Source organism: Phyllobates terribilis, unplaced genomic scaffold (assembly GCF_046119375.1).
Source record: "Phyllobates terribilis strain yellow unplaced genomic scaffold, ASM4611937v1 Scaffold_11__3_contigs__length_659146591, whole genome shotgun sequence".
Classification (NCBI taxonomy): domain Eukaryota; kingdom Metazoa; phylum Chordata; class Amphibia; order Anura; family Dendrobatidae; genus Phyllobates; species Phyllobates terribilis.
The window spans coordinates 641,180,350-641,207,817 of record NW_027362771.1 but is presented as its reverse complement, the minus strand read 5'-3'; the positions used below and the strand labels follow the sequence as shown (position 1 = coordinate 641,207,817).

At 41.1% G+C, this 27,468-nt stretch overlaps 1 protein-coding gene across 1 annotated transcript in view; it reads right to left on the bottom strand.

Moving 5' to 3' along the window:
• Nucleotides 1-27,468, bottom strand: part of LOC141165455 (alpha-2,8-sialyltransferase 8F-like) — a 589,715-nt gene that overhangs the window by 101,808 nt on the left and 460,439 nt on the right. The window contains exon 4 of the mRNA XM_073651052.1: nt 11,893-12,034. Within this exon, the coding sequence (XP_073507153.1) occupies nt 11,893-12,034 (142 nt within the window). The remainder of the gene's footprint in view (nt 1-11,892; nt 12,035-27,468) is intronic.

Genomic DNA, 27,468 nt, shown 5'->3' with positions numbered 1-27,468 from the left:
CTAAAACTGTTCTTGAAGTCCATGCCAGAATTTTTTTTTTTTTGTAGACCAGTGTTATTAATAATCATGTTTATCTCTATCTTGACTGTAAAATAATTTTGTCCTTGTAGCAGTTTGCAGTACTGATTCTATTAGGCCATCTATACTAAGCTCCTCCAGATTTCAAATTATTGCTAATCATGTTTATCTCTATCTTGCCTGTAAAATAATTTTGGCCTTGTATCAGTTTGCAGTACTGATTCTATTAAGCCATCTATACTAAGCTCCTCCAGATTTCAAATTACTAATCATGTTTATCTGTATCTTGCCTGTAAAATAATTTTGGGCCTGTAGCAGTGTGTGGTACTCATTGTATTAGGCCATCTATATCAAGCTCCACCAGCTTTGAAATTAATAATATTTTTTAGCTGCATCTAGCCCAGAAAATAATTTTGGGGCTCCTGGATGCGCAAGACACATGAGTGCCTTCTTGCTGCACTACCTGCAACATGACCCTCAGATTGTCAGAATTCAAAATAATCCTGACTACTGGGTTGCCACACTCTTAGATCCCCTACACTCTTAGATCAACCTTTTCATTTTAATAAAGAACCAAAAAATTGTCATTTTTGAGATTATAACCATTATCAGGATATTACAAACTGAAATCAAACAGTTTTCAACTCAAAACTTTATTCTAGGTGATGATACATTTGCAAATAGGACCCCTTGTTTGAAAGGAGCTTCTGAACTCTCTTGTCCATTGAATTTGTCAGGTTTTGGATGGTTTCTGCTTCAATTGTTTTGCATGAAGGCAGAATACCCTCCCAGAGCTGATGCTTAGATGTGAACTGCCTCCCGCCATCATAGACACTCCTTTTTATGATTCTCCAGAGGTTCTCAATGGGGTTGAGGTCAGGGGAGCATGGGGGACACACCATAAGTTTGTCCCCTTTTATGCCCATATAAGCCAGAGATGCAGATGTGTTATGTGCAGCATAAGACGGTGCATTATCATGCATGAAAATGATCTTGCTGCGGAATACACGGTTCTTCTTCTTGAACCACGGCTGGAAGTGCTGTTTGAGAAACTCCACATACATTATGGAGTTCATCTTTACCCCTTCAGGGATCCTAAAGGGGCTGACAATCTCTCTCCCCATGATTCCAGCCCAAAACACTACTCCACCTCCTCCTTGTTGGCGCCATAGCCGTGTTTGCATGGGGTGTTCATCAACTAGCCATCCTCCACTCCATCCATCTGGACCATCGAGCGTTGCACTGCACTCATCAGTGAACAAAACAGTTTTGAAGTCTGTCTTCATGTATTGTTTGGCCCACTGGAGACGTTTCTGCTTGTGTACAGTGGATAGAGGAGGTCGACAGGATGGCTTACGCACAGCTGCAAACCTCTGAAGGACCCTGCATCTTGTTGTTCGGGGGACGTTGGAGGCACCAGCAGCTTCAAAACCTTGTCTGCTGCTATGACAAGGCTTTTTTGCCGCTGCTCTTTTAACCTGACGTCCTCAAAGAGTCCTCAATTTTCCCTTATCAGCACACACACGTGTGAACTGTGAATCAGCTACATACTTCTTGACTGTGCGATGATCTGGATGAAGTGTCTAGGCAATGTTGATTGTAGTCATGCCTTGACCTAAACACTCCACAATTTGTTGCTTCTCAGCAGCTGACACATCCTTTTTCTTTCCCATTTTGGCAGAAAATGTAGGCTGCTTAATAATGTGAGACAGCCTTCTTAAGTAGTCTTACCTTTCATTGGACACACCTTCCAAACTAATTAGCACAGGTGTCTGCAATTGCTTACAGTGATATAAAGAGCCCTGACACACATCACCATCAATGAGTTTAACTGACAAACAAAAAAATTCTTACCTTATCACTCCTAAACACTTTTTGCATAATAATTTGGAACACAGTGTACATGTGCTTTTCCACAAAACACCAGTGGTTCACGTAGTGAATCTTACAGTTCTAACTTGCCAACGTGGTCTGTATGGAGTTGTTCAATAAAGGGCCCAAAATTAAGATAACATAGACGGGGGAGGTCTCTATGAATAGGAATTCCTAAGTATTTGATACCCTGTGAGGGCCAGGCAAAGGGAAAGAAGGACTGGAAGGAATCCTGTATGGATTTGGGGAGGGAGACATCGAGGGCCTCAGACTTTGCTACATTGATTTTAAAATTTGACCATGTAACAAAGTGATCTATTTCAGCCATGGATAGATATATGTGATTGAGTGATATATACTAGGACATCATCAGCAAGTGCAGAGCACTTGTACTCGGTGCCTCCCACCTCAATCCACCTAATATTGGGGTTATGGCAAATTGATGAGAGCTGGTGCTCCATCACTAGGATGTATAAGGTGATGAAAATGTTCCATTTATCTTCAGCCTAGCTGACGTATTGCGATACAGGGCCGTGATTTTGGCTATAAAAGGGTCCCCTAGACCCCTACCCCAAGCATTTTAAGAGAATAATATATGGCCAGGAGACTCTATGGAGTGCTTTCTCAGCATCCAAAGAGAGTATCTAATTACAAATTTTTAACTGCATCTAGCCCAGGAAATACTTTGTGCCTAGTAGCAGTGTCTGCTAGTCAGCGGATTATCCCAGCTGTTAAGCAAGCTACACCACCTGTAGTTTGGACACTTAATTTTTTCAAAGGAAATGCTTCAGGCCCCCAGGACACTCAGTAAAGAGCATCGGGAGGCACACCAAGCCACAGGGGCTGGGACTAGTGGTAGGACGCCTTGAAGTGGACCGCCAAGCTCGATCCTTATGAAAGCTTTTTAACTGCAGCAGCTTTAGTGGACGCTACTGGAGCTGTAATTCCCACGGCTGCTGGCATCAGACTTGCCCTCCAATAGATCCTTGTAAAAGGATTTAAAGTGTACTCATTCAAATTAGAGAGACAATTTAAATTAAAAAGATTAGACCTGCCTCCACCACATGGGGGCTCGCTCGACCCACCAGCGAACAGCCACCAGTATTGGGAGAGGGGGGCTGGCCGTCAGGGTCCACCGCGGCTCTGGCACAAACCCGGCGACACGGAGGTGGCACGGGCAGGAACAGACTGGCTGTGTCAGCTTTGCACTTTTTTGGTTTTAGAATGGTATGACATGCCTATATCTGTGTCTCCCCCTCCTTTTACTCCTCAACCTATTTTCTTTTTGCATGACTATATGTACTTGTCACTTTTCCATGTGTTAGTTGTGTCTTCTGAGCAGGTGGTCAGGTTTTGGACACCTTTGAATGTGTTTTTTATGTGTTTCTATGTGTTTTTGTTTGCCTGCCATTGGTTTTAACGGTGTTCGACGAACAGTTTGGCGAACATACGGGTGTTCGACGAACCGAACCGAACCGAACTCGAACACTACGGTGGTGGCTCAGCTCTACATGTAAACTAATTCTCTAGATGGTCATATATCCTTAAGTTGCTAATAGATTCATATACATGTTGTCTGGTTTAAAGTAATTGATTTAGCAAACGTTTTTTTTTTTTAGCATTCCACTAAAAGACTGTCAGTTTCTGTTTGCATTTACATATCACGGCAGGCAATTGACTTGGACGGTGATGCCGCAGGGTGTGCAGAATAGCCCTAATCAATTTGCAAAGAACATGTCTAGCTGTCTGCCCTTGAAAATCCGGAGGGAAGAGAGTCAGGATGTGAGAGAGAGACAGGAGGTGAGATAGAAAGAGACAGGAGGTGAGAGAGAGAGAGAGAGAGAGACAGGAGGTGAGAGAGCGAGAGACAGGAGGTGAGAGAGAGAGACAGGAGGTGAGAGAGAGAGACAGGAGGTGAGAGAGAGAGACAGGAGGTGAGAGAGAGAGACAGGAGGGAAAAGAGACAGACAGGAGGGAGAGGATGTGATGAATATCATGATCGGTCGAGAAGAGAAAAGATCATTTAAGAATGCACCAAAACTGTTTAAGGTGTTAAATTTTCCTGTGGGAGGGAGACCTCAGCCTACCATCCGCAGTCTCGCTCGCAGAGTAGGAGACGAAGCCTGGTTGTTTTAATTATTTTTATACAAAGAAGGGAGAATTATCTAGCACTGTAATAGCAGTGTCTGACTGTTTTGTGATATAAAATGCAGCTGATGTGAAAAAATGCTGCGCTGAGTTTATTGAAAGAAGGAAAAAGTTATGTACAGAAACTTAAACAGTTAACTAAAACATGCAAGCTACCAGATAAGGGCCGGTTAATTATGAAGAAGAAAAAGGGCAAGTTAGAAGATAAAGGATTGTTACAAATAGCTTTGGCTTGGTTCGGAACAGCAGAGAGTTTAGAAAATGCAGACAATAAGGGAAAGACACTATGTTATGTGTATTACAAAGATACTGCTCTCCGATAATGGCGGTGTAATGAATTGTTGGGAATGTTCTAATTTTGGCCAGCAGAATCCATTGTCAGCAGATTATTGTATTGCATGTCACGTGCCCCGTCCAGGAGGCCCACCCCTCGCTACTACCCAAGACACTCCTAGTGCCCCATCCTCATCTGTTATACCTATGTCCGCCCAAAGTTCCAACCCTTCCTGCAGCGGCCATGTTGCTACACCCATTGCATCACCTCTGGCCTCTGATCAGATGTCCCTTTGGTGGCGGCCATCTTGGCACACCACTCCTGTAGTGTGCTTCCTTCTGGTGGCAGCCATCTTGGCACAGCCAGAATACAGGCAGCAATACACACTACACCCGGAATGTGTATGAGGAAGATCATCATGATCAGTGTGTTACAGAGCATTAGACGCCAATACGTATGAGAGTGGGGTTGACTTCTGTCAAGCCCTTAAAATATGGGCTCAGGATAAGTTGGCTGATCAATCCACTACCCTCAACAGCACATATTTATGTCCACATTGACATTAGGGCTAAAATATGGTCATGTAAACTAATTCTCTAGATGGTCATATATCCTTAAGTTTGTAATAGATTCACATACACGTTGTCTGGTTTACAGTAATTGATTTAGCAAAAGCTTTTTCTTTTTTTAGCATTCCACCACACAAAAACTGTCAGTTTCTGTTTGAATTAACATATCAGGGAAGGCAATTGACTTGGACGGTGATGCCGCAGGGTGTGCAGAATAGCCCTAATCAGTTAGCAAAGAACATGTCTAGCTGTCTGCTGCCGTGGCAGCTGGACAACTCAGAGGTAGTACTGTTACAATACGTGGATGATCTTCTTTTGTGTGCCCCCATGGAGCAAATGTCAATCAGGGCCAGTGTTAGCCTCCTCAAGCATCTAGCAAAACTGAATTGTCGATTCTCAACCTCGAAACTTCAGTTTTGCCTCGGTCAAGTGGTCTTCTTAGGCCATTGCCTTACTCAGGGTGCCAAACATCTCACAGAAGAAAGGAAGACGGCCATCTACCTGCTACCATTCCCAAAAGATCCCATAGAGCTGCAACGGTTGCTCGGGCTATGTACGTATTGCAGACAATGGATACTCTGGCTGATGTAAATAACAAGGACCACCAAGAACTGTTGCAACAAGCCTTTCAGCAACTAAAGTCAAGGATAATGACAGGGAATGTAAAGGACATATTAATATTCATGCTATCCAAGTGTAAAGGACATATTGATACTCATGCTAGAGCAACTCCATTTTGTCTGCTTGCTTTAAAATCGTGTTATTATCACTCCTTGCATAACATACATTCTTTCTTTCTCTTCCCATGCAACGTTCCCACACTAACCTTTTCTCACAAGAACATTTTGTCAGACATCCTGCTCCTGTTATCTAACTAGTCTAGGCCAGGATTGACCTTGTAAATTTCCACCATGCACCGAACTAACGATAATATGACCATATGTGTATTTCCGGAATAATTGTACTAACATTGGTTCAAGGCTGTAGTATGGCTGTAGATGATTGGACATTAATAAACTCAAAACAATACAAAATGCTAAGCAAAATAAACGGGATCAGAGATTCTTTGAATCCTCCCATACAGAGCATTGCCTCCATTTGGTTTTCTTTGGATTGCGCAATCAACATAATAATTTGACACTCACTTGGTCAACCGTGAAGGGTTATTGCCCTCCCTTAACAGCCTCTCTTAGGAGCAATCTCGCCCTACCCCCACTTCGGGTATGTGTTGGATGCAGGTGTTAGGGTCCCGAGCTGTACTCCTTCCTTACCTGAGAGTGAGATACCACACCTCTGGGTGAGATGCCCAACCTCTGTGACGACGGAACCCTCAGGGGCGCCACATACCCCCCTGGTAAAACACAGCACGTCCGCGAGCTGGAATAGAGTAAAAACAGGGTATATTACAGACATGCAAAATTTTTAGAATGCATTCGCATAGAAGACTTTAAACAACCTTTTTCTTGCCTTTACGGGAGGCACATTACTTCAGCGTTACTGGTTTCTTTATCAAAACATTTTAAGACTTTTTAAATAACATTTTTCTTTATACTTATAGAACATTCTTCTTATAAACATTTTTCATATAAAACATTCTTTCAACAGGTTACAGCACGTTCTTCAACCGGGTGTCCCTTTTCTTTATTAAGGTGAAAACTAGCAAACTTGAGTATGAGGGACCCGTCTGAAAACCCTCAACGTAGGCCCTGGGCGTGGTTGCAGGGCATGGATGATCCTGGTGTTGGACCACTTCTTCGACCACGCCAAACCTGTTTTTGTTCTGAGGTCATTTGTTGTTACATAAAACCAATAAGGGGCACTTTAAGAAGTGCAATTATTTACAATGGAAAGTTCTTTGGTTATTCACCGTCCATAACCTGGTAGTCTTTTTAAATGGGTATCAACAAGACCTAACATACACACAAATTAACTTTGGAAACTGGCAGGGTTGTACCCTTCCAGATAACTATAAACAGTTTCTGCAAAACAAGCAGTCTAACAGGGGTGCTCCCTCCGGGGGAGCTCTTGGCTCCTGCAGGCTGACCCAGCCGGGCCTTCTGACTGGGGCTGCGGGGGCAAGTCTCTTTGCTTTGCCACGCGGTATACTTGAAGGGCATACCAGCCACGCTCGCCCTTGTGCCGGGTAAATGTGATGTAGTCACCGGGATATAGATTTCGGCCGGGATGCCCCTGTTGGAGGTGGGGTTCCACATCCCGCCGGTTCACAAACACATCTCTGTCGGTGTGTGGTTCCCTCACAAAGCCCCACCCTGCGTCTAGATCGAACTTGACAACTATCCCCTCCAGACGGGGACTAGGGGTGGTAGCTCTTGCTTGGCGGGCCCGGGTTTTGGCCACCATGTTCCGGGCCTCCATCCTTTCCCACCGCACCTGTCGGTCGTGATGTTCCCGCTCCAGCTGCAGGAGCTCCCTCCTGCTGTGCTCTTCCCTCTGGAGGGCCTGGGCCTGCATCTCCCACGGGAACCCCATGAGGTCCCCTCCCCGGTTATCCCACCGGAACTCTTCTCCTCCTCGGCAGGTAACCAGGGGTGCAGGTGCAGGTGCTAGCGGAGGTCCTTGCTGGTCCTCATATCGGGCGGAAGAGTCATAGATGGTGTTTCCGTAGGCCCATTCGGGTGCGGGGGCAGGTGGCTCTGGTAGGAGGCCCAGGAGCAAATTGGCAGAGCAAGTGCCCGGGTACGGGATTTCCGCCAGGGGGTCTGGGAACCAGCCAGAAACGCAGGTGTCCGGGACGGGAGATTCCGCCTGGAGACCGGGGAGCAGATCGGCAGAGCTGGCGCCCGGGGTTGGAGTTTCCCCTGGGGAGCCCAGGAGCAGGTCAGCACTCTCAGTGCCCGGGACAGGGAGTCTCTACTTACCTGCTCCCGCGGCCGCGCTTGTGCCATCCTCTGCCTCCTGGCTCCATTTAGGTTCCTCCGGGGCTTGAGCGCTACTGGTGGAATGCAGCGCTGGCTGCTGCCGGATCATCAGCTTCTCCAGCAGCTCCTTTCTCCAGCTGGCGATGGCGTCCTGCTGGGCCCTCTCCATTCTCCTTCCCAGCTCTTGGATTTCTGTCTGGAGGAATTCAGTATCCTCCAGGGATAGCTCTGCCATGGCCTCCTCCAAGGTAAGAGGCCTTGCCGCCAGTTGCAGACCACGGATGGGAGCTGGCTCCTGACTCTCCATCTTGCCCTTCGGGTGCTTCTGTCTGGACTCCTGGAGACTACACCCTGTCTCCCAGGTTTCTTCTCTCCTCTCCCCTTTCAGGGGAAGTTCCATGGCAACTTGCTGTCGGCCACACCTTGGGGCGGCCCCCCCAGCTTGATGGACACATCTACACACATGGTCACTGTTGCTCGGGGCGGGCCTCGCTCTTGGCGCCATTCTGGAACACGTCCCACGATAAGAGGTACTTTCTTGTTGTCGTTTGGCTCGCACATAATGGCGCCAGTTCTTCTCGGGCGGGTGCCACATTCATTATAAAACACAGTCTTTAGGTGCACAATACCCGGTGATAATGGGTGGGCTCATATCCTGTTCGTGACGCCAAAGTTGACGCCGTTGGGTACCCGGTGCCGGGCCGGTATATGCCGGAGAATGTAACAGTGGCGGTGACCCATTACGTGACCCAGGGCAGTCATTCAATAGGGAATTATTTACAGGGGATTTATGTACAATGTTCGTGATGCCACCTGTGGCATGCGGCTATGTGGAGCTGTCGCTGCAGAGCAGGTCCTCTGGAGCTGATGTCAGTGCAGCAGGGATGGTGTGGCTCTCCACAGGTAGAGCTTAGCTCCAGGGCAGTGTAGATGTAATAGGTTGTTTTGTGCATTGTAGTGCAGGGGTTGATGGCGCAGCAATAATCACAGAGACAATGGAGTGCAGTCCTCAGGGTCTTTACTCACAGTTGTTGCAGTCCAAGTTACAGGTACCAAAGTTACTTCCCTCGTCGTGCTGCGCTTACTCAGGGAGGGATTCAGTCCACCCTCAGGTATCTCCGGAGTACTTAACGGGACCCCCTTCTGTGTCGTTTCTCTCCCTGCACCTCATACCAAGTGTCCCAATCCTGTACCAGCGGGCCTTGTCGGGTGACGTCTGTTCCACCCTTGGGTCCTCTATAGATACCTTCTTGGTGAGACTGATATGGACTGTTGGCTGCAGGACTTGAAATACTGCAGCCTCCGGTTTCTAGTTGAGTCATAAAGTTCTCGGCTAGTTGAGGGACCGGTCCCCTTTGTGTGGCCTGACCCCTCCACCTCCTGGTAGATTCGGGCATACAGGTGGCCTCCAGCACTGCCCGTACCACTGGGATCCCTTCTTCCGTTCCTGGAGCCCCTCCTGCTCCTCTCTCCTCTTTCTTCAGTCCTGGGCCTCTCCTCAGGCCCTCTGCCTGAGCAGAGCTCCTGCAGAGCCCTGCTCCACTCCTCTCCTGTAGACTGTTCTCACTCACTGCTCTGACTGGACTGATCTAACTGTGCTGACTAAACAAGATGGCTTCTCTATTTATACCTTTCATCCATGTGCTCCCCTTAGCTATATCCTCCACCCACACCAACTACATAGCCCCTCCCACTGCTAGGGACTCGGGACTGTGCTCTCCCTTAGGAGCAATCTCGCCCTATCTCCACTGCGGGTATGTGTTGGATGCAGGTGTTAGGGTCCAAAGCTGTACTCCGTCCTTACCTGAGAGTGAGATACCACACCTCTGGGTGAGATGCAGTACCTCTGTGGCGACCAAACCCTCAGGGGCACCACAGATGCTTTAGTCCAGGTCTGGGAGGAGATCCCACAGGAGACCATCTGCAACCTCATCAGGAGCATGCCCAGGCGTTGTAGGGAGGTCATACAGGCACGTGGAGGCCACACACAATACTCAGCCTCATCAGGAGCATGCCCAGGCATTGTAGGGAGGTCATACAGGCACGTGGAGGCCACACACTATACTGAGCCTCATTTTGACTTGTTTTAAGGACATTACATCAAAGTTAGATCAGGCCTGTAGTGTGTTTTTCCACTTTAATTTTTGGGGGTGACTCCAAATCCAGGCCTCCATTGGTTAATAAATTTGATTTCCATTGATGATTTTTGTGTGATTTTGTTGTCAGCACATTCAACTTTGTACAGAACAAAGTATTTAATGAGAATATTTCATTCATTCAGATCTAGGATGTGTTATTTGAGTGTTCCCTTTATTTTTTTGAGCAGTGTATATACAGTGGGTGCGGAAAGTGTTCAGACCCCTTTACATTTTTCACTCTTTGCTTCATTGCAGCCATTTGGTAAATTCTAAACAGTTCATTTTTTTTCTCATTAAAGTCCACTCTGCACCCCATCTTGACTGAAAAAAACCGAAATGTAGAAATGTTTGCAAATTTATTAAAAAAGAAAAACTGAAATATCGCATGGTCATAAGTATTCAGACCCTTTGCTCAGACACTCATATTTAAGTCACATTCTGTCCATTTCCTTGTGATCCTCCTTGAGATGGTTCTACACCTTCATTGGAGTCCAGCTGTGTTTAATTAAACTGATAGGACTTGATTTGGAAAGGCACACACCTGTCTATATAAGACCTCACAGCTCACAGTGCATGTCAGACCAAATGAGAATCATGAGCTCAAAGGAACTGCCCAAGGAGCTCAGAGACAGAATTATGGCAAGGCACAGATCTGGCCAAGGTTACAAAAGAATTTTTGCATTACTCAAGGTTCCTAAGAGCACAGTGGACTCTATAATCCTTAAATGGAAGACGTTTGGAGCCACCAGAAGTCTTCATAGACCTGGCTGTCCAGCCAAAATGAACAATCATGGGAGAAGAGCCTTGGTGAGAGAGATAAAGAAGAACCCCAAGATCACCGTGGCTGAGCTCCAGAGATGCAGTATGGGGATGGGAGAAAGTTCCACAAAGTCAACTTTTACTGCAGCCCTTCACCAGTCAGGCATTTATGACAGAGTGGCCCGACAGAAGCCTCTCCTCAGTGCAAGACATATGAAAGCCCGCATAGAGTTTGCTCAAAAACACATGAAAGACTCCCAGACTATGAGAAATAAGATTCTCTGCTCTGATGAGACGAAGATATAACTTTTTGGTGATAATTGTAAGCATGTGTGGAGAAAACAAGGCACTGTTCATCACCTGCCCAATACAATCCCAACAGTGAAACATGGTGGTGGCAGCATCATGCTATGGGGGTGTTTTTCAGCTGCAGGGACAGGAAGACTGGTTGCAATTGAAGGAAACATGAATGCAGCCAAGAATAGAGGTATCTTGGATGAAAACCTCTTCCAGAGTGCTCTGGACCTCAGACTTGGCCGAAGGTTCACCTTCCAAAAAGACAATGACCCTAAGCACACAGCTAAAATAACAAAGGAGTGGCTTCAGAACAACTCTGTGACCATTCTTGACTGGCCCAGCCAGAGCTCTGACCTAAACCCAATTGAGCATCTCTGGAGAGACCTGAAAATGGCCGTCCACGAACGTTCACCATCCAACCTGACGGCGCTGGAGAGGATCTGCAAGGAAGAATGGCAAAGGATCCCCAAATCCAGGGGTGAAAAACTTGTTGCATCATTCCCACGAAGACTCATGGCTGTACTAGCTCAAAAGGGGGCTTCTACTCAATACTGAGCAAAGGGTCTGAAGACTTATCACCATGTGAGATTTCAGTTTTTCTTTTTTAATAAATTTGCAAAAATTTCTACATTTTTGTTTTTTTCAGTCAAGATGGGGTGCAGAGTGGACTTTAATGAGAATGAACTTTTTAGAATTTACCAAATGGCTGCAATGAAACAAAGAGTGAAAAATGTAAAGGGGTCTGAATACTTTCCTTACCCATGGTATATATATATATATATATATATATATATATATACTGTATATAGTGGTTATATAAAACCCTGACTGTTCTCACCTCATGGTCTCTGTGCGTGGCTGGCTCCTCTGTTACAATTACATATGCACGCACTGTGCAGAATATACCGCTGTGTCAATGTGCGCGAATATCACATTACCTCTGGAAACAGCTTGAAAATACTCTCTGTGATGTTCTTACTGTTGTTATCTCCATCATACTGAATGCTGTGTCCAACCTCAGTGTTCTCCTGGGTCATCATCAGTGCATGGGAGGCGTTACAGCACATCCGAAACTGTGACCTGTGAAAAGTAGATAGATGAGCAAAGGACAAGAAGTAGGACGGATCTGACATCGATACTGAGCACCAAACATTGACGGTCCCTCGGTTATATAAAGGAAAAATATACAGTTGAAATTCGAAGTTTCCATTCACTATATAAGAAGACACTTCTGCATGTTTTTCTCAATATCCGACATGAAATCAGAATAAACCTTTCCCATTTTAGGACAATTAGGATTATACCATAATTTTTATTATTTGCCAAATGCCAGAATAATGAGAGAGAGAGAATGTGAGCCCTCACGGGCAGGGTCCTCGCTCCACCACATTACTGCATGACCTCCTCTACCCTCACCTACTGTATCCTCACCCATCTCTTGTAGACTGTGAGCCCTCGAGGGCAGGGTCCTCGCTCCTCCTGTACCAGTCGCTGACTCGTTTTGTTAAGATTATGTAAATGTTTTTGCGATGTATATCCCTATCACATGGAAAGCGCCATGGAATAAATGGCGCTATAATAATAAATAATAATAATAAAAATAATAATAATAATAATAATAATGTTTTAAAGAATTTTTATTACTTACTGCAAAGTCAAAAAGTTTACATATGCTAAGATTACTATGCCTTTAAACAATTCTGGACGGCCCATGTATTGATGTCATGTGTTTGGAAGCTGCTGGTTTTTTTGGCAACATCTGAGTTAGTAAGAGACACATCTGTGGATGTATTTTAATGCACACCTGAAACACACTGCTTCTTTGTGTAGCATCATGGGAAAGTATAAAGAAATCAGCCAAGATATCAGGAAGAGAATTGTGGACTTGCACAAGTCTGGCTCATCCTTGGGAACAATTTCAAGATACCGGAAGGTGCCTCGTTCATCTGTACAAACAATTATACGCAAATACAAACTAGATGTGAATGTATCTGATGGCTTGGGGGCCTCAAAAAGACTTTTTTTTAAAATCAGGGCAGCTAATATTATCATAGTTATATTATATGCAATGATTAAGAACATCAGTCAGAAATGCGTCTGCGGTTATTAATATGAGTGGTTTTTAATGCACTTTAAATAATAAAGGAAATTTTTCTTGGACTCTTTGCTGAATTTATATGTTTTCTTCAAAGTTTTATAGTAGTTATATTCTTGTACATAGGGGGCAGTATTATAGTAGTTATATTCTTGTTCATAGGGGATAGTATTATAGTAGTTATATTCTTGTACATAGGGGGCAGTATTATAGTAGTTATATTCCGGTACATAGGGGGCAGTATTATAGTAGTAATATTCTTGTACATAGGAGCAGTATTATAGTAGTTATATTCTTATACATAGGAGCAGTATTATAGTAGTTATATTCTTGTACATAGAGGACAGTATTATAGTAGTTATATTCTTGTACATAGGGGCAGTATTATAGTAGTTATATTCTTGTACATAGAGGACAGTATTATAGTAGTTATATTCTTGTACATAGGGGCAGTATTATAGTAGTTATATTCTTGTACATAGGGGCAGTATTATAGTAGTTATATTCTTGTACATAAGGGCAGTATTATAGTAGTCATATTCTTGTATATAGGAGCAGTATTATAGTAGTTATATTCTTGTACATAGGGGCAGTATTATAGTAGTTATATTCTTGCACATAGGGGCAGTATTATAATAGTTATATTCTTGTAAATAGGGGCAGTATTATAGTAGTTATATTCTTGTACATAGGGGGCAGTATTATAGTAGTTATATTCTTGTACATAGGGGCAGTATAATAGTAGTTATATTCTTGTATATGGGGGGCAGTATTATAGCAGTTATATTCTTGTACATAGGGGCAGTATTATAGTAGTTATATTCTTGTACATAGGGGCAGTATTATAGCAGTTATATTCTTGTATATAGGAGCAGTATTATAGTAATTATATTCTTGTATATGGGGGGCAGTATTATAGTAGTTATATTCTTGTATATGGGGGGCAGTATTATAGTAGTTATATTCTTGTACATAGGGGCAGTATTATAGTAGTTATATTCTTGTACATAGGGGCAGTATTATAGCAGTTATATTCTTGTATATAGGAGCATTATTATAGCAGTTATATTCTTGTACATAGGGGCAGTATTATAGTAGTTATATTCTTGCACATAGGGGCAGTATTATAATAGTTATATTCTTGTAAATAGGGGCAGTATTATAGTAGTTATATTCTTGTACATAGGGGGTATTATTATAGTAGTTATATTCTTGTACATACTGGGCAGTATTATAGTAGTTATATTCTTGTACATAGGGGGCAGTATTATAGTAGCTATATTCTTGTACATAGGAGCAGTATTATAGTAGTCATATTCTTGTACATAGGGCGCAGTATTATAGTAGTTATATTCTTGTACACACGAGCAGTATTATAGTAGTTATATTCTTGTACATAGGGGCAGTTTTATAGTAGTTATATTCTTGTACATAGGAGCAGTATTATAGTAGTTATATTCTTGTACATAGGGGGCAGTATTATAGTAGTTATATTCTTGTACATAGGGGCAGTATTATAGTAGTTATATTCTTTCACATAGGGGCAGTATTAAAATAGTTATATTCTTGTACATATTGGGCAGTATTATAGTAGTTATATTCTTGTACATAGGGGCAGTATTATAGTAGTTATATTCTTGTACATAGGGGCAGTATTATAGTAGTTATATTCTTGTATATAGGAGCAGTATTATAGTAGTTATATTCTTGTAAATAGGGGCAGTATTATAGTAGTTATATTCTTGTACATAGGGGTCAGTATTATAGTAGTTATATTCTTGTACATAGGGGCAGTATTATAGTAGTTATATTCTTGTATGTGGGGGCAGTATTATAGTAGTTATATTCTTGTACATAGGGGCAGTATTATAGTAGTTATTTTCTTGTACATAGGGGCAGTATTATAGCAGTTATATTCTTGAATATAGGAGCAGTATTATAGTAGTTATATTCTTGTACATAGGGGCAGTATTATAGTAGTTATATTCTTGTATATGGGGGCAGTATTATAGTAGTTATATTCTTGTACATAGGGGCAGTATTATAGTAGTTATATTCTTGTACATAGGGTCAGTATTATAGCAGTTATATTCTTGTATATAGGAGCATTATTATAGTAGTTATATTCTTGTACATAGGGGCAGTATTATAGTAGTTATATTCTTGCACATAGGGGCAGTATTATAAGAGTTATATTCTTGTAAATAGGGGCAGTATTATAGTAGTTATATTCTTGTACATAGGGGCAGTATTATAGTAGTTATATTCTTGTACATAGGAGCAGTATTATAGTAGTTATATTCTTGTACATAGGGGGCAGTATTATAGTAGTTATATTCTTGTACATAGGGGCAGTATTATAGTAGTTATATTCTTGCACATAGGGGCAGTATTAAAATAGTTATATTCTTGTACATATTGGGCAGTATTATAGTAGTTATATCCTTGTACATAGGAGCAGTATTATAGTAGTTATATTCTTGTACATAGGGGCAGTATTATAGTAGTTATATTCTTGTACATAGGGGCAGAATTATAGTAGTTATATTCTTGTTCATAGGAGTAGTATTATAGTAGTTACATTCTTGTACATAGGAGACAGTATTATAGTTGTTATATTCTTGTACATATGGGGCAGTATTATAGTAGTTATATTCTTGTACATAGGAGCAGTATTATAGTAGTTATATTCCTGTACATAGGGGGCAGTATTATAGTAGTTATATTCTTGCACATAGGAGCAGTATTATAGTAGTTATATTCTTGTACATAAGGGCAGTATTATAGTAGTTACATTCTTGTACATATGAGCAGTATTATAGTAGTTATATTCTTGTACATAGGGGCAGTATTATAGTAGTTACATTCTTGAACATAGGGGCACCATTATAGTAGTTACATTCTTGTACATATGAGCAGTATTATAGTAGTTATAGTCTTGTACATAGGGGCAGTATTATAGTAGTTACATTCTTGAACATAGGGGCACCATTATAGTAGTTATATTCTTGTACATAGGGACAGTATTATAGTAGTTATACTCTTGTACATAGGAGTAGTATTATAGTAGTTACATTCTTGTACATATGAGCAGTATTATAGTAGTTATATTCTTGTACATAGGGGCAGTATTATAGTAGTTATATTCTTGTACATAGGGGCAGTATTATAGTAGTTATATTCTTGTACATAGGGGCAGTACATAGGGGCAAAACCAGGGGAGGAGTCCTGATGAGATAATTTGCATATTCCCACTGCATTTTGGGGTAAGGGAAGAGTCTCCGCGAGCTCAAAGAACACTGGATTTTGGCTGTTGGAGCTGAAAAGAGGACATCGGTTTTGAAGGTTTTTTGAAGCTTTTTTGCCCTGACGTAGGCGCTTGCCGAAACGCGCGTCGGGGTGGACGCGTGTCCTGCGTGTGGGAGCCCCTTACTACATAATTGTAGGTATATATCAATTTTCACTATTTACTAATCATGCTAGGATAGCTATCTACTTCAGGTACACATTGATATATTTTCAGGCACTTCCATCGCCGTTCTCTTGATGTAGGCATTGATATTCTCTGCCCTGTCTCCCTGGTATACATATATTGACCAACATATATTATGCATTGATGCTGCTATTTACCTGTACCCAGTACACTATCTTGTACTTTGTACACAATCTTGGGATAGACATCTAAATATCCATAGCACTGACACTTTTTTCATTGTGCACCCTATTTATATTTCACCATTTCCTATTTTATCCTATCTATTTATATGACTATTTATTTAATCATCATGATATAATATTTCCCCTTTGTTCTACTTTTCTCTCCCACATGGAATATCATATCGGACACTTGCCCCTGTTTTTAGATGCTTTTAGTTTATTTTTATCATGTATTTGATCTGCTATTCATTGTTGTCACCTGTTGTTAATTAATAATAAATATGGAATTATTCACTACACCTTGATATTTGGGACTTTATGGTCGGTTTCCCTTTCTCCCCTTCTTCTTTTGGAAGTGGAAAAGAAGAACAAAGACAAAAAAATCTAAATAATAAAAATATGGGAGGAAGAGAAACCAATCACAAACTAAAATGTTTTTATACAAATGCACAAAGCATGGGCAACAAACAAGGAGAATTGGAACTACTAATGCAGGAAAAGGAATATGATGTCATTGGAATTACTGAAACTTGGTGGGACGATACACATGATTGGAATAAAAGGCTAAAAGGATACAACTTATTTGCAAGAAACAGACTTGATAAACGAGGAGGAGGTGTTGCATTGTATGTTAGAAAAGCGTATATCTGCACAGAGATTGAAGCTTCAGAGACTGGGAGTTCTGTGGAAACTGTTTGGGTAAGAATACAAGGAGAGAACAACGGAAAGGACACCATTGTAGGCATTTACTACAGGCCACCTGGGCAAGCTGAAGATATGGATGAACTCTTTATGTATCAAATGACCAAGTTCTCCAAAAAATATGACGTAGTGGTCATGGGAGATTTCAACTATCCAGACATTTGTTGGGAATCTCTCTCAAGTAAAACTAACAGGTCAAGCAAATTCATAACCTCTCTTGCTGACAACTTTATCTTCCAAAAGGTAGGGGAGAAAACAAGGGGATCTGCTACTTTGGATCTAATCCTTATAAACAGGGAGGAAATGGTTGAGGAGGTAAAGGTGGCTGGGACCCTAGGAGGCAGCGATCATGCTATTATAGAATTTTGGATAACTAGAGGAGGAAGACATGTGAAGACTCAAACTTCAAGGTTAGATTTTAGAAAAGCAGATTTTAAGAGACTCAGAAAGAGAATAGGAGGGATCCAATGGCTGGATGTCCTTAAGGACAAAAATGTCCAGGAAGGATGGGAAATTTTTAAAAATGAGATTCTCAAAGCACAATCGTTAACAATCCCGAAAAGTAGGAAGAATGGGAAGCATTTAAGGAAACCAGGATGGATGAACACAGAACTTAAACACATGCTAAAAAGAATGAAAGAAATGTTTATTAAATGGAAAGAGGGAGGCATATCTAAAGAAGATTATAATGCAGTCTGCAGATCCTGCAGTGCACGTATCAGGTTAGCTAAAGCTGACAATGAATTAAGGCTTGCAAGAGATGTCAAAAGCAATAAAAATGGATTTTGGGGGTATGTCAAAAGTAAAAGAAAAGTCAAAGATGCTATAGGATTTTTACAGGATGAAAATGGAGAAATGGTAAGAGAGGATGTTGAGAAGGCCGAACTTTTTAATTCCTATTTTGCATCTGTTTTCTCTCAGAAAGAAAATGTAACATCAACTGATCTTCACTGTCCTTTTAAAGGAATAGAGGAATCCAAGTTATCTGTAAACAGAAAGATTGTGAGGGAATATTTAGCTAACATAAATGAGTTCAAGTCTCCAGGTCCAGATGAATTACACCCCAGAGTACTGAAGGAGATCGTAGAAGAAATTTTAGAACCACTCTCCATAATCTTTGAAAATTCTTGGAGAACAGGAGAAGTCCCAGAAGACTGGAGAAGAGCAAATGTTGTTCCTATCTTCAAAAAGGGGAAGAAGGTGGACCCAGGGAACTATAGGCCGGTGAGTCTGACTTCTATACCAGGAAAGATCTTTGAACAAATTATTAAACAACATGTATGTAAGTACATGGATAAGAATGAAGTGATTAACCAGAGTCAGCATGCGTTTGTAACTAACAATTCATGTCAGACTAACTTAATTTCCTTCTATGACAGAATCACTGACTGGGTGGATCAGGGAAATGCTGTAGATATAGTATATCTTGACTTCAGCAAAGCATTTGACAAAGTATCTCACACCATCCTTATTGAAAAAATGACCAAGTATGCAATGGACCAGGCAACTGTTAGGTGGATTCATAACTGGCTTAGTGATCGGACTCAAAGGGTGGTTGTAAATGGCTTCACATCCAGCTGGATGAATGTCTCAAGTGGGGTACCACAGGGCTCCGTCCTGGGACCTGTATTGTTCAACATCTTTATCAATGATTTAGATGAAGGAATTGAGGGTAAACTGATTAAATTTGCTGATGACACAAAGCTAGGAGGGATAGCTAATACTAGAGAAGAGAGAGAGAGAGGATTCAAAAAGACCTAAATAAACTGGAGCAGTGGGCAGCAACCAACAGAATGGTTTTTAACAGGGAAAAATGCAAAGTACTACATCTGGGCAATAAAAATGAAAAAAGCATATACAGAATGGGAGGAATAGAGCTAAGCAACAGTACATGTGAAAAAGACTTAGGTATACTAATAGATCATAGACTGAACATGAGTCAACAGTGTGATGCAGCAGCAAAAGAGGCAAATACAATTCTGGGATGTATTAACAGAAGCATACAGTCTAGATCACGTGAAGTCAATATCGGTCCTTACTCCTCTTTGGTCAGACCTCATCTGGAATACTGTGGCCAGTTTTGGGCGCCACATTTTAAAAAAGACATAGACAAACTGGAGCAAGTTCAGAGAAGAGCGACCAGAATGGTGACTGGTCTGCAAACCATGTCCTATGAGGAACGGTTGCAGGATTTGGGAATGTTTAGCTTGCAAAAAAGAAGACTGAGAGGAGACTTTATAGCTGTCTACAAATATGTCAAGGGCTGTCACATTGTAGAAGGATGATCTTTATTCTCATTTGCACAAGGAAAGACTAGAAGCAATGGGATGAAACTAAATGGGAGGAGACACAGATTAGATATTAGAAAAAACTTTTTGACAGTTAGGGTGATTAATGAGTGGAACAGGCTGCCACGAGAGGTGGTGAGTTCCCCTTCAATGGACGTCTTCAAACAGAGGCTGGACAGACATCTGTCTGAGATGATTTAGTGAATCCTGCTTTGAGCAGGGGGTTGGACCAGATGACCCAGGAGGTCCCTTCCAACTCTACCATTCTATGATTCTATGAGTATTATAGTAGTTATATTCTTGTACATAGGGGAAGTATTATAGTAGCTATATTCTTGTACATAGGAGCAGTATTATAGTAGTTATATTCTTGTACATAGGGCGCAGTATTATAGTAGTTATATTCTTGTACATACGAGCAGTATTATAGTAGTTATATTCTTGTACATAGGGGCAGTATTACAGTAGTTATATTCTTGTACATAGGAGTAGTATTATAGTAGTTACATTCTTGTACATAGGGGACAGTATTATAGTAGTTATATTCTTGTACACAGGGGGCAGTATTATAGTAATTATATTCTTGTACATAGGAGCAGTATTATAGTAGTTATATTCTTGTACATAGGGGCAGTATTATAGAAGTTACATTCTTGTACATAGGAGCAGTATTATAGTAGTTATATTCTTGTACATAGGGGCAGTATTATAGTAGTTACATTCTTGTACATAGGAGCAGTATTTATAGTAGTTACACTCTTGTACATAGGGGACAGTGTTATAGTAGTTATATTCTTGTACATAGGGGGCAGTATTATAGTAGTTATACTCTTGTACATAGGAGCAGTATTATTGTAGATATATTCTTGTACAGAGGGGCAGTATTATAGTAGTTTCATTCTTGTACATAGGAGCAGTATTATAGTAGTTATATTCTTGTACATAGGGGGAAATATTATAGTAATTATATTCTTATACATAGGAGCAGTATTATAGTAGTTATATTCTTGCACATAGGGGCAGTATTAAAATAGTTATATTCTTGTACATATTGGGCAGTATTATAGTAGTTATATTCTTGTACATAGGAGCAGTATTATAGTAGTTATATTCTTGTACATAGGGGCAGTATTATAGTAGTTATATTCTTGTACATAGGGGCAGTATAATAGTAGTTATATTCTTGTACATACGGTCAGTATGATAGTAGATATATTCTTGTATAGGAGTAGTATTATAGTAGTTACATTCTTGTACATAGGAGACAGTATTATAGTTGTCATATTCTTGTACATAGGGGGCAGTATTATAGTAGTTATATTCTTGTACATAGGAGCAGTATTATAGTAGTTATATTCTTGTACATAGGGGCAGTATTATAGTAGTTACATTCTTGTACATAGGAGCAGTATTATAGTTGTCATATTCCTGTACATAGGGGGCAGTATTATAGTAGTTATATTCTTGTACATAGGAGCAGTATTATAGTAGTTATATTCTTGTACATAGGGGCAGTATTACAGTAGTTACATTCTTGTACATAGGAGCAGTATTATAGTAGTTATATTCTTGTACAAAGGGGCAGTATTATAGTAGTTATATTCTTGTACATAGAAGTAGTATTATAGTAGTTACATTCTTGTACATATGAGCAGTATTATAGTAGTTACATTCTTGTACATAGGGGCAGTATTATAATAGTTACATTCTTGTACATAGGGGCAGTATTATAGTAGTTATATTCTTGTACGTAGGGACAGTATTATAGTAGTTATATTCTTGAATATAGGAGCAGTATTATAGTAGTTATATTCTTGTACATAGGGGCAGTATTATAGTAGTTATATTCTTGTATATGGGGGGCAGTATTATAGTAGTTATATTCTTGTACATAGGGGCAGTATTATAGTAGTTATATTCTTGTACATAGGGTCAGTATTATAGCAGTTATATTCTTGTATATAGGAGCATTATTATAGTAGTTATATTCTTGTACATAGGGTCAGTATTATAGTAGTTATATTCTTGCACATAGGGGCAGTATTATAAGAGTTATATTCTTGTAAATAGGGGCAGTATTATAGTAGTTATATTCTTGTTCATAGGGGGCAGTATTATAGTAGCTATATTCTTGTACATAGGAGCAGTATTATAGCAGTCATATTCTTGTACATAGGGCGCAGTATTATTGTAGTTATATTCTTGTACATACGAGCAGTATTATAGTAGTTATATTCTTGTACATAGGGGCAGTTTTATAGTAGTTATATTCTTGTACATAGGGGCAGTATTATAGTAGTTATATTCTTGTACATAGTAGCAGTATTATAGTAGTTATATTCTTGTACTTAGGGGGCAGTATTATAGTAGTTATATTCTTGTACATAGGGGCAGTATTATAGTAGTTATATTCTTGTACATAGGGGCAGTATTATAGTAGTTATATTCTTGTACATAGGGGCAGTATTATAGTAGCTATATTCTTGTACATAGGAGCAGTATTATAGTAGTTTTATTCTTGTACATAGGGCGCAGTATTATAGTAGTTATATTCTTGTACATACGAGCAGTATTATAGTAGTTATATTCTTGTACATAGGGGCAGTATTATAGTAGTTATATCCTTGTACATAGGAGTAGTATTATAGTAGTTACATTCTTGTTCATAGGGGACAGTATTATAGTAGTTATATTCTTGTACATAAGGGGGAATATCATAGTATTTATATTCTTGTACATAGGAGCAGTATTATAGTAGTTATATTCTTGTACATAGAGGGCAGTATTATAGTAGTTATATTCTTGTGCATAGGGGCAGTATTATAGTAGTTATATTCTTGTACATAGGGGCAGTATTATAGTAGTTATATTCTTGTACATAGGGGCAGTATTATAGTAGTTATATTCTTGTACATAGGGGCAGTATTATAGTAGTTATATTCTTGTACATAGGGTGCAGTATTATAGTAGATATATTCTTGTACATAGGGGGCAGTATTATAGTAGTTATATTCTTGTACATAGGAGCAATATTATAGTAGTTATATTCTTGTACATAGGGGCAGTATTATAGTAGTTATATTCTTGTACATAGGGGCAGTATTATAGTAGTTATATTCTTGTACATAGGAGCAGTATTATAGTCGTTATATTATTGTACATAGGGGGCTGTATTATAGTAGTTATATTCTAGTACATAGGGGGCAGTATTATAACAGTTATATTCTTGTACATAGGGGCTGTATTATAGTAGTTATATTCTTGTATATAGGAGCAGTATTATAGTAGTTATATTCTTGTACATAGGGGCAGTATTATAGTAGTTATATTCTTGTACATAGGGGCAGTATTATAGTAGTTATATTCTTGTATATAGGAGCAGTATTATAGTAGTTATATTCTTGTACATAGGGGGCAGTATTATAGTAGTTATATTCTTATACATAGGAGCAATATTATAGTAGTTATATTCTTGTACATAGGAGCAGTATTATAGTCGTTATATTATTGTATATAGGGGGCTGTATTATAGTAGTTATATTCTAGTACATAGGGGGCAGTATTATAACAGTTATATTCTTGTACATAGGGGCAATTTTTAATATAAAAACAAAACAAAAAAAAAATTAACAAAATTCCTGCAGTAATACAAAACTAAAATCACTTGAATTTTACATACATTCGTTACATATCTAGATTATACGTATAAAGTCAATATAAAGAGTCCCCACCTTTGGTTGGAAAAATGAAAAATAAGCACTTTTGTCAAAAAAGGAAACCATCATATTTCAGCACAGTTACACATCCTTCCATAACTTTACACTTTTCTGACTCTTCCTAATTTCTCATGATTTGATCTGGGTTCGGACATTATCTGGTTGACAGTTCATTGATCTGGGTCGGAGTCATCCTGTCCACCACCGGTCTCCATTCCAGTCTCTACCTGAGTGCCCACAGGTAAGGGCTTCCGCTTTGGCGGGGGACAGTCTTCTACATCCCTATCACACTCTGCGTCTATTTTTTTAAGCTCATCCTCAAAATCCCCATTAGACAGAACATCAAACCTATTAGACATGACCATTACTCCTGCAGAACTCTGGACCTTCTTGCTGGCAGTCTGGCCAGTGTCATACTCCTCCTCAGGTTTACGGGAGGTCTTGTCCTTTTTCTTCCTTTTACTCTGATTATTGCTATTTCCTTCAGATACAGATAGTAATACTGAAGTAGCGCCTTCCTGTGACTGCTGCTCCGGAGGGACGACCTCCATGCTCCCCTGTGCCCCTTCTGAGCACTGCTGCTCTGGTGGTAAGTGAGTGGACCCCTGGTGGACCTCTGACAATAAAGCCTCCTCTTCCAGAACCTCTGCCCCCGCCACCAAATCCTCATCAGGGAAGTCCTTACAGATGGTGTGCCAGGCGTCTGGACAGTCCCTGTGAGGGTGGCCGATATTACCACAGAGGTTGCACCTGATGTTCTGACAGTCTTCAGCTACATGGCCGACTTCCCCGCACAGGCTGCACTTCACCACTGTACAGGTATTCGCCAGGTGACCCGCCTTGCCACATTTGAAGCACTTTCTTGGCTGGCCGGGGTAGAAACATACACCCTTCTCCCTCCCAATAAAGAAGGAGTTGGGTAGGTGGGCAGTGATGTTATTACACTGGCGCAGCTTCACCAGGACCTTCCACCCACCCGTCCAGATACCATCGTTATCTCTGCTTCTGGTGAGGTCAGAGACGAGGTCACAATGCCTCCGGAGCCACACCACAATGTCCTGCGGGGGAACAGACTCATTCCAGAAGATGACATTATCCGTAACCATATCTGGCTTAGAGATGGGAATAAAACTGAACTTACTCCAGCCCTCAGCGTCTCTGAACTTGGGGAAATTGGCCCAGAATCTGTCCAGATCAGACATGAGCTTAAAGCTGACATCATAGCCCTGCCTGTCTGGTAGATTAATTACCGCCCAGATGTTAACTGGCGCAAACCCCATCTGGTGGCATAGGAGGTCCCTGACCACAAACCTCCTGTCGGGCAGATCCTCCTTGGCACCTCTGTGCCTGAAACGCACGACGTTCCTCCGTTTAAACGCCTGGCCGGTATAATTAGCGCCAGAGGTAAAGGACGGAGCACCATGGCTCCAGGCATTACTGGGGGGAACTTGCGGGGTCACACTGGGCTGACTAACAGGGTGAGGGTCTGCTGCAGGGGGACCCTGTGTGCTTGGAATTAAAGGAGGAAAATCACAGACATTATCATGCACATTGTTATCATCAACATCAATGTCATTATCATACTGCGCCATGTCCACCACAGATTCTGTGCTCCCTCCAGCCCCCGACCCCACAGATACAGTATGATTATCCCCAGCATGAGAGCCCTGCTGGGCACCACCAGAAACTAATGACACATGTCCACTGCCCGGCTGCTGTGCTGTGCATCCTGGGACTTGAGGTACCACCGTTGTATCCTGCACTTCATGCTCCTGCTTGGGACCTGCTGCAGGCTGTTGCGGCTCCTGGTGCAGTCCCTTTTGGAACAAGAAGCTTGCGGGTTGCAGCACTGGCCGCACCGGCTTCTGGGGCCCACCTGGGACAATGTATGACTGCGAATCAGTAGAGTACGGCAGATTGAACATAAACGGTTTCTGGTTCCTGTAAGTCTCTGCCAGGGGCCCCAACCTCTCAAAGACACAGTCTATTTCCTTCACCACATTTGCCAGCTCTACACCCATTGAGTTCAGCTTCCGGTCATACACGGTGTGATCCCCGGGATCCTCAGCCTTTATTTTATATGTACAGTCTATTGATACCTGTATTAGCTGCTTCTGCTGCTGTAACTCATCCAACCTCTCAACCAGTCCTGGGATGTCCTCTGCCATCTGCATCCCTGGTGCACATGGAGTCTCCTGGGATCCTGCCTTCAGCGAGGTCTCTGGCTGCTTGGACCTAGATGCCTCCTTGGTTTTTACCACCGCTGGTTTCATGGCTCCAGGCTCCACAGCACTATTACTGCTGCCACCTGACTGCGACCTTGTGCATCCAGAGCCCGCCATGCTGGTCACCACGTGCTTCTGCTGCAGGTTCTCCTGGAGGGTCTGTCTCTCCAGAGATGTCCTCCTCTGCCGGCTTGGAGTGAGCTGCACACCTGAGGCTGGTGATGGGATCTGCCTCACCTCCTGGCCAACAAGCTGCTTTCTTCCATTCAGCTTCCCAGCAGTAGATTCCTTCTGGATCTTTCCTAATTGCACTTCACTCTGCTTGCCTTGGCTGGCCGACTGCTTTACTGTCACCTTCTTACATACAACCACGGCTTTTCCTTCTTCCTTTACTTTACTCACTTTCACAACTTCATCTTTCTTGTTGCTGCTGCTATTACTTCCATTAGGAGCTTTCTTCTCCTCAGAAGGCACTTTGGGATTTGCATCCGCATTAGAAAGAGCTTGGGAGTTTCCTCCCAGTGTAGGCCTGGAAGCCTGGGCCTTGCTTGGAGAGCTTACCCGCCCAGGGAGGCCCCTCCCCGGGCTTGCTCCAGACATCAGGAGAACCACTGACACACGTCCTCACAGCTAGGAGGCAGTATTATAGTAGTTATATTCTTGTACATAGGGGGCAGTATTATAGTAGTTATATTCTTGTACATAGGGAGCAGTATTATAGCAGTTATATTCTTGTACATATGAGCAGTATTATAGTAGTTATATTCTTGTACATAGGGGCAGTATTATAGTAGTTATATTCTTGTACAAAGGGGCAGTATTATAGTAGTTATATTCTTGTACATAGGGGCAGTATTATAGTAGTTATATTCTTGTACATAGGGGCAGTATTATAGTAGCTATATTCTTGTACATAGGAGCAGTATTATAGTAGTTTTATTCTTGAACATAGGGGGCAGTATTATAGTAGTTATATTCTTGTACATACGAGCAGTATTATAGTAGTTATATTCTTGTACATAGGGGCAGTATTATAGTAGTTATATTCTTGTACATAGGAGTAGTATTATAGTAGTTACATTCTTGTACATAGGGGACAGTATTATAGTAGTCATATTCTTGTACATAGGGGGCAGTATTATAGTAGTTATATTCTTGTACATAGGAGCAGTATTATAGTAGTTATATTCTTGTACATAGGGGCAGTATTATAGAAGTTACATTCTTGTACATAGGAGCAGTATTATAGTAGTTATATTCTTGTACATAGGGGGTAATATTATAGTAGTTATATTCTTGTACATAGGGGGCAGTATTATAGTAATTATATTGTTGTACATAGGGGGCAGTATTATAGTAGTTATATTCTTGTACATAGGAGCAGTATTATAGTAGTTACATTCTTGTACATAGGAGCAGTATTATAATAGTTACATTCTTGTACATAGGGGCAATATTATAGTAAATATATTCTTATACATAGGAGCAGTATTATAGTAGTTATATTCTGGCACATAGGGGCAGTATTAAAATAGTTATATTCTTGTACATATTGGGCAGTATTATAGTAGTTATATTCTTGTACATAGGAGCAGTATTATAGTAGTTATATTCTTGTACATACGGTCAGTATTATAGTAGTTATATTCTTTTCTAGGAGTAGTATTATAGTAGTTATATTCTTGTACATAGAAGACAGTATTATTGTAGTCATATTCTTGTACATAGGGGGCAGTATTATAGTAGTTATATTCTTGTACATAGGAGCAGTATTATAGTAGTTATATTCTTGTACATAGGGGCATTATTATAGAAGTTACATTCTTGTACA